Source organism: Lynx canadensis, chromosome F2 (assembly GCF_007474595.2).
Source record: "Lynx canadensis isolate LIC74 chromosome F2, mLynCan4.pri.v2, whole genome shotgun sequence".
NCBI lineage: Eukaryota > Metazoa > Chordata > Mammalia > Carnivora > Felidae > Lynx > Lynx canadensis.
The window spans coordinates 36,401,537-36,414,252 of record NC_044320.2 but is presented as its reverse complement, the minus strand read 5'-3'; the positions used below and the strand labels follow the sequence as shown (position 1 = coordinate 36,414,252).

At 36.9% G+C, this 12,716-nt stretch overlaps 1 protein-coding gene across 4 annotated transcripts in view; it reads right to left on the bottom strand.

Moving 5' to 3' along the window:
- Positions 1-12,716, bottom strand: part of YWHAZ (tyrosine 3-monooxygenase/tryptophan 5-monooxygenase activation protein zeta) — a 34,432-nt gene continuing 21,716 nt past the window's right edge. For all 4 annotated transcript variants that reach the window (XM_030304357.2, XM_032591957.1, XM_032591958.1 and 1 more), the window contains 4 exons: positions 6,234-6,357; positions 5,363-5,526; positions 5,190-5,285; positions 1-2,389 (listed from right to left, as the gene is read on the bottom strand). In XM_030304357.2, the coding sequence (XP_030160217.1) occupies positions 2,330-2,389; positions 5,190-5,285; positions 5,363-5,526; positions 6,234-6,357 (444 nt within the window). In that variant the 3' untranslated portion in view covers positions 1-2,329. The remainder of the gene's footprint in view (positions 2,390-5,189; positions 5,286-5,362; positions 5,527-6,233; positions 6,358-12,716) is intronic.

The following is a 12,716-nucleotide window of genomic DNA, read 5'->3' as shown; positions in this document are numbered from 1 at the left end:
TGACAAGCTTTAGATTTTATTTATAGTTTACTTGAATGAGAATCAAGTCTAGCTTAATGTTCCTTAGCTATAAATGATTACTTCATGTCCTTGGCCTGGGGGTCAGGAGAAATCGTAAAAAAAGAGCCATGAAGAGGATTATCTTACCCCAATGCATAAAAGATCTTTTCTCCTTGAAAGAAAGACCCCAAGGCCTCCATTGCACTTTTATTTGAATGTAGTATTTGGGACAACTGTCCCAAAGGGCTGATATTTCCCAATTTAATCTGAGGTCATAATAAAACAAGCAACAAAACAGTATTTGGGATTTCAGTTTCTCACCCTTATCACCAAGACTCACTGCCTCCCATCATCAATATTTATTGAGCATTTACAGTGTACTAGGCACAATAGAACATACAGAAAACATTGTCCCTGCTCTTGAGGAGCTTACATTCTAAAAGAAAAAAAAAAATACACCTCTTTTAAAATGGTATTTTTGTTTGGTGTTTTCTGCAAGGTACTGAGGAAATAGTCTGTAGGGTGAGCTTTGGGTATAACTTAGCCCCATCATTATTTAAAGAGAGGAAGAGGAAGGATTTTAAAGGCAGACAATGACAGACCATTCAGGAAAGATAGGGTTTACAAGGAGATAAACACAATCTCATCAACTAAGGAGAGATTTGCTGCAGTAAATAGGATGAGGGAAATAGTTTGTGGGATGCAAGCAAAGGAAGCAAGGTATCCTTAGACATTGAGTGGAGCCAGAAAAATCATGCGGCCTTTTTTCCAAGTACACGGCCACCAAAGTAGGAATGGTTGGTGACAAGACAGAAGGCTAAAAAAGGTAATCCTGTACACCTGACAAATAGAAAGAATAAAGATCAAAATTGAAGGCAGGCTATAACAAGATCAAGAAATCCTTAAAAACAAAAGTGATTTGGAAGCACAAAACTTAATGCTACCCAATGTCATGATGGGCCAAGAACAAAAACATTGTGGCTTCCTAAGTCAGAAAATGCCATATACCAAAATTTTAAATGGAACACATTACTTTTTTTCCAATCAATCTCCCGTCTGGAAAAAAAAAAACACAAGGAGAAATATGGGACACGGTGGTTGGGAACAGTAGTAGTTATAGTAGTAGTATTTTGTTGTTATGATAACCTTTGTACTTAAACTTGGTAAAAGCCCATTAGCTGCCAACAGGGAATAAGGAATAAATTTCCAAAAATGTACAATTTCCTTTAGAGAAGTTTCAGAACCAAAAGACTAATTTACATGAAAAGCTGTATAGAAAGTAGTTGAAAAGTCCATTCATAAAACTTTTATTCCACTTACATGAACTTAATACACGTGTTCTTAACAATTATGCTTGGATTGTTCATGAAAATTTCATAAGACATTAAACAAAGCTAGCCGTCATCTCAAGTTATTTCCCTGTTAACTATTTTTACAGCACATGCATGTTAGGCAAGTATCAAAAAAAAAAAAAAAACACAAAAGCAAAAAAAAACCAAAAAAAAAAACCAAAAAAAAAAAAAAAAAAAAACCCCTAAAAAAAGTTAAATACATGGGATTTTTGTTTTGCTGCTGTGCTTGATATACATAAAGTAATGGATATCAAGCAATTCGTTTTACTGCATCTTTACTTGTACATTTGTTCTTAGGTTGCCTAAAACATTTAAATACAAATAAAATGAGTGTAGCAAAAATAATGAAAGCAAACAGCAGGTAACTTTACAAATAATGGAATGTGAACCGTTTCTGCCCTTATCCAGAGTAAATTGGGTCACAACTAAAGGATCACTTCTGTAACTGTAGTCAAAGGTGTGCACATTTGAGAATGAGTACGCCACAGATACACATGGTTCAACATGTAATATCTACGGGACGCCCATTTCTACTACAGCCCTGTAAGTGCTCCAAACCTTAAAGTACCCACAAAAACTACACCTGTATCTGGAACCAATTATCCCTTTTATTCCCCACCAGGACAAACCAATATGTAGGCAGTTTTCTTTGCTTAGACATGGAAGCAGTTTTAACACTGGCCCTTGTGAAGCCACAATGTACCAAAAGTACTATGCCAAACGTTTATACTAGTATAAAAATTCCACATCCCCATATTGGCCACCTCAAGATGAAAACAGATAACTCCCTAAATGTTAACTGGCTCTACTCCCCTAATATTAAACATAAAAACCACATGGGAAATATAGAAATTCAAATAGAAGTAACATAAACCTGTCATAAATCGTAAACAAAAAACTATTTGTGGGACAGCATGAATGACAAATGGTCTACTGTGTAAATTTTAGAATGAGGCAGACAAAAGTTGGAAGGCCGGTTAATTTTCCCCTCCTTCTCCTGCTTCAGCTTCATCTCCTTGGGTATCCGATGTCCACAACTGGTTAAAAAAAAAAAAAAAAGAAAAAAAAAAAAAAAATTTTTCAGCACAGTTCAGAAAAAAAAAAAAAAAATCTTAATATACTTATCAAGGTACCAAAATGTAACCACAGCTTTTGCGGAAAGGCTTTCTTTAGAAAATAGCAGCAATGAAGAGAACAATGAAGATGGAAAACATCCTTATTTTCTCCCTAACCACTGCGTAAACATTTTAAGTACAAAGAGTTGTCTTCAAATAACAAGGTCAGATACAAGAAATTCTTGATTATTCATATGAGAGAAGACAAAATAAACATCACAGAAGAGCCACAAAATACTAAGTATTAATAGCTACGAGAATATCAGACTGCCCTGAATACCCCCAATATGAGAGATCCTCTTAATACAACCCATGTTCAAGCTCAGGTCGACTACTTTCCCTTGGTAAAACTTAAGACTCCCCACTCGAAAGGGAATCCCACACTCCATGAAATTCAAGAGTGAGGATATCAAGTCTGAATTAAATTACAAATTTAGCTTTCTAATGTTTTTAGCTTAGAGAAACATACCTTTGTCAATCTGTAGGATTCAAAATAAATAGCTGAATACAAAACACTGGTCACAACCCAACCTTCTGAGAGGTAATTAAGTAATTAAGACTATGGATTCTATTAATTTTTCATTAAGTTTATCAGCAAGTTAAAAAAATGATTTCAAAATTAGTTCAGCGGCTTCAAATATTAACTTTTGCAAATCTAAATAGTTCATAATGACTTTTAGAGATAATTACAAAAGGCCTAATTCAAGATGATCTTAAATTTTATATTGCTTATACAATGAAAACACCTCAATATTTTCCTAACTCCCAAATCACCCACTAGCTTTCTTTATTTATTAACCAAATAGATCTCTGGCCTGGAAAGGAGACTTCTTCCAAGGTCATATTTAAATTAAATGACCTCTGGAAGCCTGTGTGTTCCTATTAAACAGGGGTTTATAAGATGAAATTGTCTTCTAACACCTCTTCCCAGTTCTGAACTTCAAAGATTCTTGAATTTTCCATAAATGCCTTAAAAAACTTGACACATTTTTTCTACTAGGGTTATGCGTTAGCAATTATTAGTCAACCAGATCCAGACTCAAATACTAGGTAGTTTTGACAAAATTTCTTTACTTAACAGATAAATGATCTAACCAACTAATAATGATACCCAGTGATACCACCAAGGCTCAGAGAAGCCACAGTAACTAGTGACAGAATCAGAATATAATCCTTCCTTTTCTTCTTACTCAGTTGTTCCAGGATGCTCTTCATGCTATACTAACATCCAAAATTTAGCTGGAAGTACATGTGTCAGATCACGCCCTCTCAAAAAGTGATGACACTGTAACAGTAAGCAGGCCCCAATTTCTACCTTATAGGAATGACAAGGTTCATCACTTCAAACCTTTAGAAAATATGAAAATTCTTAATATTAAAAAGAGGTAACAAATTGAAGCGCTTCTTTCATTTGTTGTAAGAAATTCATTCTTGGGGCACTGGGTGGCTCAGTCAATTAAGTGGCCAACTTCGGCTCAGGTCATGATCTCATGGTTTTTGAGTTCAAGCCCAGCATCAGGCTCTGTGCTGACAGCTCAGAGGCTGGAGCCTGCTTTGGATTCTGTGTCTTCCTCTCTCTCTGCCCCTCCCCTGCTTGCGTGCGGGCGCTCTAAGATAAATAAGCATTAGAAAAAAATTAAAAAAAAAAAAAAAAAAAAAGAAATTCATTCTTTACGAAATTACAGGTTATTCTCTTGACTAAAAAATCCCACAAGTTTCTGGTAGCCCCCAGTTACACTTTCTAAAATAATTTTGTTTATAGTAATAATAAAGTACATGATGCAGTTCAAAAACCTTTGCTGAGAGTATTCAATACTAGAATATTGAACAGGTTCAGAAAACCGGCAGTGAACTGGAATAAAGCTTAGAAGTAAAATATATGAAATGATGATATACAGTCCTCAAGCTCTACACTGACTGCAATCTTCACTCCTAGTTCATTACCTGGCACAGCAGAATTTGATAATTTTGTCACTTAAGCCTCAAAACTTCAAATTTAATATTTATCTGAAGGAGAATGGAAAAACCTATGGGACTAAAAAGACGATACAACCACTTTGTAAGGTGTAGACTTTATCTGGATCCCAATTCAAATAAAAAACTGTTTTAAAAAGGCATCGTACTTCTTTCTTTCAGTCTGGAGCATCCTAAGAAGGGATAAGCATAACGTCCCATAAAAAGCCTTTTTTTTTTTTTCTTTAAACAAAAGGCTAGCTAGGCAAAATACAGTTCCATTTAGATTCCACAGAATATCTGCAATTTTGTAACTGAACTTACTGATGGAGTACATATGGAAGCAACTTTAAGAAAACTATTTTTTTTTAAAGAAAATCATTTTTAACAGAACTTAAACATAAAACTTTACTATACTTTTGATACTAAAAACTAAATTCTTCTGTGACTAAAATGGAACAAATGGAAACACTCAGATCGGAACAGAAAATAAAACAGTCTATGTGATTAAAAGTTGAAAACCATGGGTTAAAAAATGATTTTTAAGAACTAAAATTGTAACAACAGATATGTAACTAATCAAAGTATACATTTTTGGTCCTTGACCTATTTATTATTTGTTTCTGCAAAGGTGGTTTTTCTTCACAGCTCTAAATAGCAGATAGTATTTTGCATTCAATAAGGAGGTGAGAAAATATTCCTGTATTTATCAATGAAACAACAGAATTTCAACCACAGTGGTCATTAATGATGTTTGTTATGTACTTACTGTCAAGTTGTCTCTCAGTAATTGCATTATTAGCGTGCTGTCTTTGTAGGACTCTTCACTTAATGTATCGAGTTCAGCAATGGCTTCATCAAAAGCCTATGATCGAAAAAGTACATTTAAGTGCTCAAATAATAAGGATTACTAAATTTCCACAAAACAGGTAAAATACCTACTGTCTTTGCAAGAGAGCAGGCTTTCTCCGGGGAGTTCAGAATCTCATAATAGAACACAGAGAAGTTAAGGGCCAGACCCAATCTGATAGGGTGTGTTGGTTGCATTTCCTTTTTGCTGATCTCAAAAGCTTCCTGGTATGCTTGTTGTGACTGATCCACAATCCCTGGGTAATAAAACACACCAAAATGTACTGACAAAGTTTGCACTTCATCTTCCTCCTTCAAACCAAACCTTTAATATCCAGTGATATCCTCTGAAATATTAAGCTGTAGCAACCTTAACTGAATGAGGCTGATAAATTAAAAAACAAACAAAAACCTTCTCCAGGAACATACTAGCCACTGGTCAACGTCAAGACAAAAACAAATCACCTCAGAATTATTACATTTTTAGTAATTAGTCTGTACTGCTCTACAGTTATGCTGTGATCATGATTTCTTAAAATTTTAAGGAAACATTCTTATGCACAAAATTGGCTTTTCAGCAAGTGAACATTTTAGAACACCAATATTAGGCAGTAGATGTACCTTCTCAGGACTTTAAAAAAATTAATTACTGCTCTTCATTTCGTGCTCTAAGCAATTAAAAAACACAACCCGCGATATCCGAGAGGCGCCTGTGTGGCTCAGATGGTTAAGTGTCTGAGTCTTGATTTCGGCTCAGGTCATGATTTCACGGTTTATGAGTTCAAGCCCTGTGTTGGGCTCTGTGCGGACAGCATGGAGCCTGCTTGGGATTCTCTCTCTCCCCCTCTCTCTACCCCTCCCCGCTGCTCACTCTCTCTCAAAAAAATAAACAAAAAAAAAAGACTATTTCCATACTGTGTTATATTATACAAACTCAACAAACACATTGAAAAACACAGTATACCTTTCTTGTCATCACCAGCAGCAACCTCAGCCAAGTAACGATAGTAGTCTCCTTTCATTTTCAAATAGAAGACTTTGCTCTCTGCTTGTGAAGCATTGGGGATCAAAAACTTTTCCAAAAGAGACTTTAGAAGAAAAGAAACAGTCATAATAAGAATAAAATCATTATAAGACTAAAAAAAAATCTGCATTTCTTAAGAGCATACTGTATGTAGCTTAAGTGACAAAATTTTAATACCGTTATTGCCAATAATACAATTGTTAATGTAGTAGGCCCAGGAATTCGTGGTTTAAAAGAAGGATGCTTTGGACAGCAATACTTAAAATCTGAAGTTAGTGTTGAATTTATTACTTAAGGATGATACATTTTGAATATGTACCTCCCTCACATTTTGCTATCTATATACATGCTGATAAAAATGACAATGTTTCAGTGAATGTGAAAGCAGCACAGCTCCCAACAAGCTTTTTCTAACAGGCTGTCAAACTTTCCATTTTCAAGGTAGTCATTAGAAGGAAAAGAATGTAAGAGATGAACCTTTTGGGACTCTGGAGGATTATGACACAAGCAAAAACCAATAATGTAACGGACACTCTTAGAATGCATAAAGAGAAAGCAGAACAAAATTAATTTCATTTAGAAGAACACAATTCAAGCAAAACCTCACAACAGGCAGAAAGTTGTTCAAAGTCAAAAGTTTAACTGTTTCTAATTAGGACAGTAGGTAGATAGGATTATGAGAATTAAAGATCTGAAGAGTAAACCTGTAAATTCATTAAAGTGATGTTTAGCTAATAAAATACATGTTTACAGATGACACCAGACAATAGATAAAACTTCATCCTATAATTTTGTTTTTTATTAACAATTTAAATTAATTTAAACCCTAACATGCTAATAATAATTACATTCTGTAATTGATACAAAGCAAAAAATTAGATGGCTGGATTCAGGGGAGAAGGCACAACAAACTAGTGATTTTTTTTTCTTTTAAAGGGGAGAAAGAGAATTCCAGTAGTACAATTAGGCAAAAGTTAATAATCAAAAACCAAAATCATCTCACCACCCCCAATTTTCCTAACTAAAAATACCCTAGGAATCAAGGGAAGTCAATTTTCAACGAGGCTTAGTCCCAAACTAGTCAGTTTTTACAAGGAAAAGAGTTAATTCTTGGTTTCTATTCTTCTGGCAGTCACCCAGTATTTCAGTCTAATAACACCTACTTATATGCAAAACAGTTAGAAGCTACAGATACCCAGATGAAGTGGGTAGTGGCCAACACAGCAGTAGGGCCAAGCTGCACAGCATTATGGGAAGGGGTTGAAGGTGAGAAGTCAATCTAAAATGTTTCCTGTTATTATTAACCAATATTTGAAACTACTAGCCTGAAATCAGATGAACACTTCGATTAGGAAACAAAAACTATATTACAACCACACCCATAACCCTTGTGTTCAAAGATCTCTCAGTTCCAAGTGTTTTGTCCTTTGAATACCATGTTCTGTAGGACATGAGCACTCTTTGAACCCTAACTATGGCAGCTCTTTTGGGATCTACCTCCAAAAACCACTGCTCCATTTAATATAATCAGTGGATTTTTCACTGATGTGAATGTGATTTTTAAAAATGTCACTTAGAAACAAATGATTAGGCCTTTTCAAGTTTTATAAAAATACATTATTCGTTCAACTATGGAAGGTGGCATAGCAGAGTGGCTTTGAAGTCAGTCTAGGTTTAAACGGTGGCAACTCTACACTTAGAAGGGTAAATTCTATTTCTGACAGACTAGGCTAAGGATTAGACTATGATGTCTAATTAAAGAAAAATATGTGATTAACCAGAATTCACAAATAATTTCAGATCAAATAGCAAAAGAAAAATATGCAAATTTAAAGAAGGCTCCGTGTATATATACAAGTCAACTGTGAACTGTTCTCTGGCTCATTTACATATGTAACATTACATTAAGAATATTTTTAGGTGCCTGGGGGCCTCAGTTATGTGTCTGACTCTTGATTTTGGCTCAGGTCATGATCTCATGGTTGTAAGACCAAGGCCCACATTGTGCTCCATACTGGAAGTGGAGCCTGCCTTAGATTCTCTCTCTCCCACTCCCTCTGTTCTCTCACATATTCTCTCAAAAAAAGAAAAAGAAAAAAAAAAGTATTTTCAAGTAAAAGAAGTGACAATAACTAAGCTCAATCATGAGAAAGTAATTTGTCACCTATGCATTTATATTTCAAATTTTACTGCTTCAGTATTTTTCACATTCACCTAATTCCACTGTGCTAAAAACACTAAGAATACAATGACGGGCAAGATAGTCTCTAAGTTTGTGGACAACTGTTCTGGCAAAGAATACAAATGAAACTAAGAATAATACGGCCCAGGGGCGCCTGGGTGGCTCAGTCGGCTGAGCATCTGACTTCGGCTCAGGTCGTGATCTCGGGTTTGTGAGTTTGAACCCCGCATCGGGCTCTGTGCTGACAGCTCAGAGCCTAGAGCCTGGAGCCTGGAACCTGCTTCGGATTCTGTGTCTGGCTGTCTCTCTGTCCCTCCCCTGCTCACGCTCTGTCTCTGTCTCAAAAATGAATAAAACATTAAAAAGAAAATTAAAAAAAGAATAATACGGCCCAGTCATGACCTTCACTTTTCAAAGACTTTAACCCATTCTAGGTCAAGATGAGGGCCACAAACACGTGCAGTTAAGAGTGAATCATCACTTAAGATGTACGTAAAACTTTAAAGTATATAATTTGTGGAAGTTACTTATGCAAGGTGTCAAGAAATTAGTAACCCATCTTTTAGGAGTATTAACTTCTGTATCCCCAAAAACGCTGTTTTATGTTGGAGTGAAAATTTCATATGGGAATTTTTTTAAACTGCAATTAAGCACCTCTTCCTCCAAAGTGAATGCCAAATTAGCCATAGTATCTGACTAAAACAGTAACAAAAAAAAAACTTTAAAAGACATTAATCAGAAAGCACAAGTAATAGGAAGGCAAGACAACAGTAGTCAAGCAGTTTACTGGCCTAATGATTGACCAAAAGAACCAAATTAAGTTAATCAACAGTGACAAGTATTTCTGGTGAATGAAATGCTGACTACAAGTTGAGAAAGCAAGCTCATCAAACTGTACACTATGAAAACGTGCAGTTCTTTGTCAGTTACACCTCAATAAAGCTGTTACAAGTAAAGAGCTGAAAAAGCAGTAAGTGGCAAATAAACAGCAATCATATCTTCCAATGACATAAAGCTAAGAACCATTAAAACTTAAACAAGAAGACTGGATATTAAAGATTAATAAATAAAGGGGCCGGCTAACATTTGGTTCGATAAGCTAACTATAATATAAAAAAACCAGAATTGTGGTAGACACTCTCTAAAGATGCCCACCACTAATTCCCCTCCATTCCTGTCCACATATGCCATTCTTCCTCCTGCTGAGGTGTGGAATTTATTCCCTTTCTCTTGAGTTCGGACTAACTTTGATGACTTGCTCTGAACAAGAGAATGCAGTGGAAGTGACTGAGTTCCATTTCTGAGCCTAACGCTTAAGAGGACTGGCAGCTTTCCATTTTGCTCTTGGAACCCATATCCAGCCCGTAAAGAGTCAAACCACCTTGCTGGAGAGAAGGGACAAGACAAGTTAGCCCAAGGAATGGGACATGTTAAGTAAGTCATTTGGATATGTCGGCTCCAGCCAAATGCAGCAATGAGTGACTCCAGCCAATATACCATGTGAAGAGCTTCAGTTGAGGCAAGCCACAGAATCACAAGAAAGAAAAAAATCAGTTTTAAAAGTAACTATAAAGTTAAATGGTGACACATTAAACAACTAAGAAAAAAGATCATGAAGTTGACATTTCTGACACTTAAATTATTTAATTTGATCCTTCCAAAAGTTACCCGTGAGATAGATACAAACTAAATTATCCCTATCCTACAAAAGACAATGAGGCCCAGCTATGCTATGTGCTCAAAACCACAACTAACTTGTGAACTCCAACTAGGAAATCTGACCTGTACTACTAAAATTATGCTCCATTTTTTTTCTGCCTCAATAGGGTGATACACCTACCAAAAAGGATGTGATTCCAAGATATTAATAGAATGAGGAATCAAAATTAAGGAAAATGATTAAGTTCTATAAGGTATTAATGACACCAAATCTAGAATATATTGCTTCTTAAAAAAAAAAGTATCAAAACAGACACTGACAAACTGGAGAATATCCAGGAAAGCAAGAGTGGTCAAGAAACTAGAAACCATCACGAAGGTTTAAAGAATTATGACAAGAATGGCTCTAGACGAGACTAGTTAAATTTAGCAAGAGGCAGATTTCTGCTCAGTAAGAGAGATTTGTATGAGTGGTCCAAACTTGGAATAGGCCATCTAGTCAGACAGCTCCATCTACTCTTCCAGAGATTTTTAAGGAAAAATAAGATGATTATTTGGCTATTTTATAGAGGAGATTCATAAATCAGATGTGGTTTCATTCAACTCTAATGTTAGATACTGAAGATACAGAATTCATTCAATTGATTTTGACACTAAAGAGGCAATTAAGTATATTCATTTCTTAAACTGATGAATGGGAAATAAAAGGTATATTTTCCAGACTAAGAAGCCAGAGGAAAGAGGCAAACATAGGGAGAAGACCAAGATGGAAAGAGTAAGAACAGGGGGCACTTGGGTGGCTCTACTGGTTAAGTTTCCAACAGTTGGTTTCTGGTTTCGGCTCAGGTCATGATCTCACAGTCATGGGGATACGGGATAGAGCCTGCATCCGGCTCTGTGCTAGGAGCCCACAGGAGATTCTCTCTCCCTACCCCCCACCCCCACCCCCCACTCCAGCACACACGTGAGTGCTCGCTCTCTCAAAAAAAAGAGTAAGAAAAGGAAAAACAACAAAGCAGCACTAATCAGAAAGCAGCAGTGACAAGGAAAAGAAAATTGTGGAGGTGAGCAAATTAAAAAAATGGAAGGGAGGAAAGGACTAACAGCTTTTTGCAAAACATACTAAAAAAACTTCAGAGAATATCCTACTAAATATACAGTGCAACCTCCTAAATTTCATTCATCTACTGTAGTACAATATAAGTGATAATGCTGGGACACTGTTAAGAATCTGAATTCAAAGGGGAAACATAGCATTATTTTTTTTTTTTTCAACGTTTATTTATTTTTGGGACAGAGAGAGACAGAGCATGAACGGGGGAGGGGCAGAGAGAGAGGGAGACACAGAATCGGAAACAGGCTCCAGGCTCTGAGCTGTCAGCACAGAGCCCGACGCGGGGCTCGAACTCACGGACCGCGAGATCGTGACCTGGCTGAAGTCGGACGCTTAACCGACTGCGCCACCCAGGCGCCCCGAAACATAGCATTATTTAAGAGGCAGGTGAGACATCACAACTTCCAACTATGAGACAAAGATTGACTACTGACATACCTGCATTTATAAAATTCTTCTATAGCATAGTACATTGTTTTTAATACAAATGTAATTAAAATGGAAAAGGATATTTAAGTCAAACACGAAATTAAAAAACATCTTTTTTTTAAAAAAAAATTTTTTTTTTTCAACATTTTTGGGACAGAGAGAGACAGAGCTTGAACGGGGGAGGGGCAGAGAGAGAGGGAGACACAGAATCGGAAACAGGCTCCAGGCTCTGAGCCATCAGCCCAGAGCCCGACGCGGGGCTCGAACTCGCGGACCGCGAGATCGTGACCTGGCTGAAGTCGGACGCTTAACCGACTGCGCCACCCAGGCGCCCCTAAAAAACATCTTAAACTCAAGCACTGAGGCTACATAATCCATATGAACCTTGCTGAAATATAATTTGATTTAAAAATTCACAGTATTGGGGCACGTGGGTAGCTCAGTCGATTAAATGTCCGACTTTGCCTCAGGTCATTATTTCGCAGTTCGTGAGTTCAAGCCCTGTGTCAGGCTCTCGGCTGAGAGATCAGAGCCTGGAGGCTGCTTCAGATTCCGTGTTTCTCTCTCTTCCTCTCACCCATTCACACACACACACTCTCTCTCTCATTCCAAAGTAAACACACATTAAAAATTCACACTGTTTTCTCTAGCAATTTAAAAACCTGCTTTTGATGACAACCACTGTCTCTTAATGTTAAGTGGGACAGAAAGCAGCAAGATACCACTAGAAGCCCACATCCAACACCTCTCTGTAAATGTTCATTATCCAGTGCTAAGTGATATGGCTCTCTTTTTTTTAACGTTTATTCATTTTTTGAGAGAGCGAGCACACCAGCATAGGTGGGGGAGGGGAAGAGACAGAGGGAGACACAGAATCTGAAGCAGGCTCCAGGTTCTGAGCTGTCAGCAAAGAGCCCGATGTGGGGCTCAAACTCACAAACCGGGAGATTATGACCCGAGCTGAAGTTGGATGCTTAAGCAACTGAAACACCCAGGCGCCCCAGAAATGGTATCATTCTTAAGATGAGGCACTGAACCT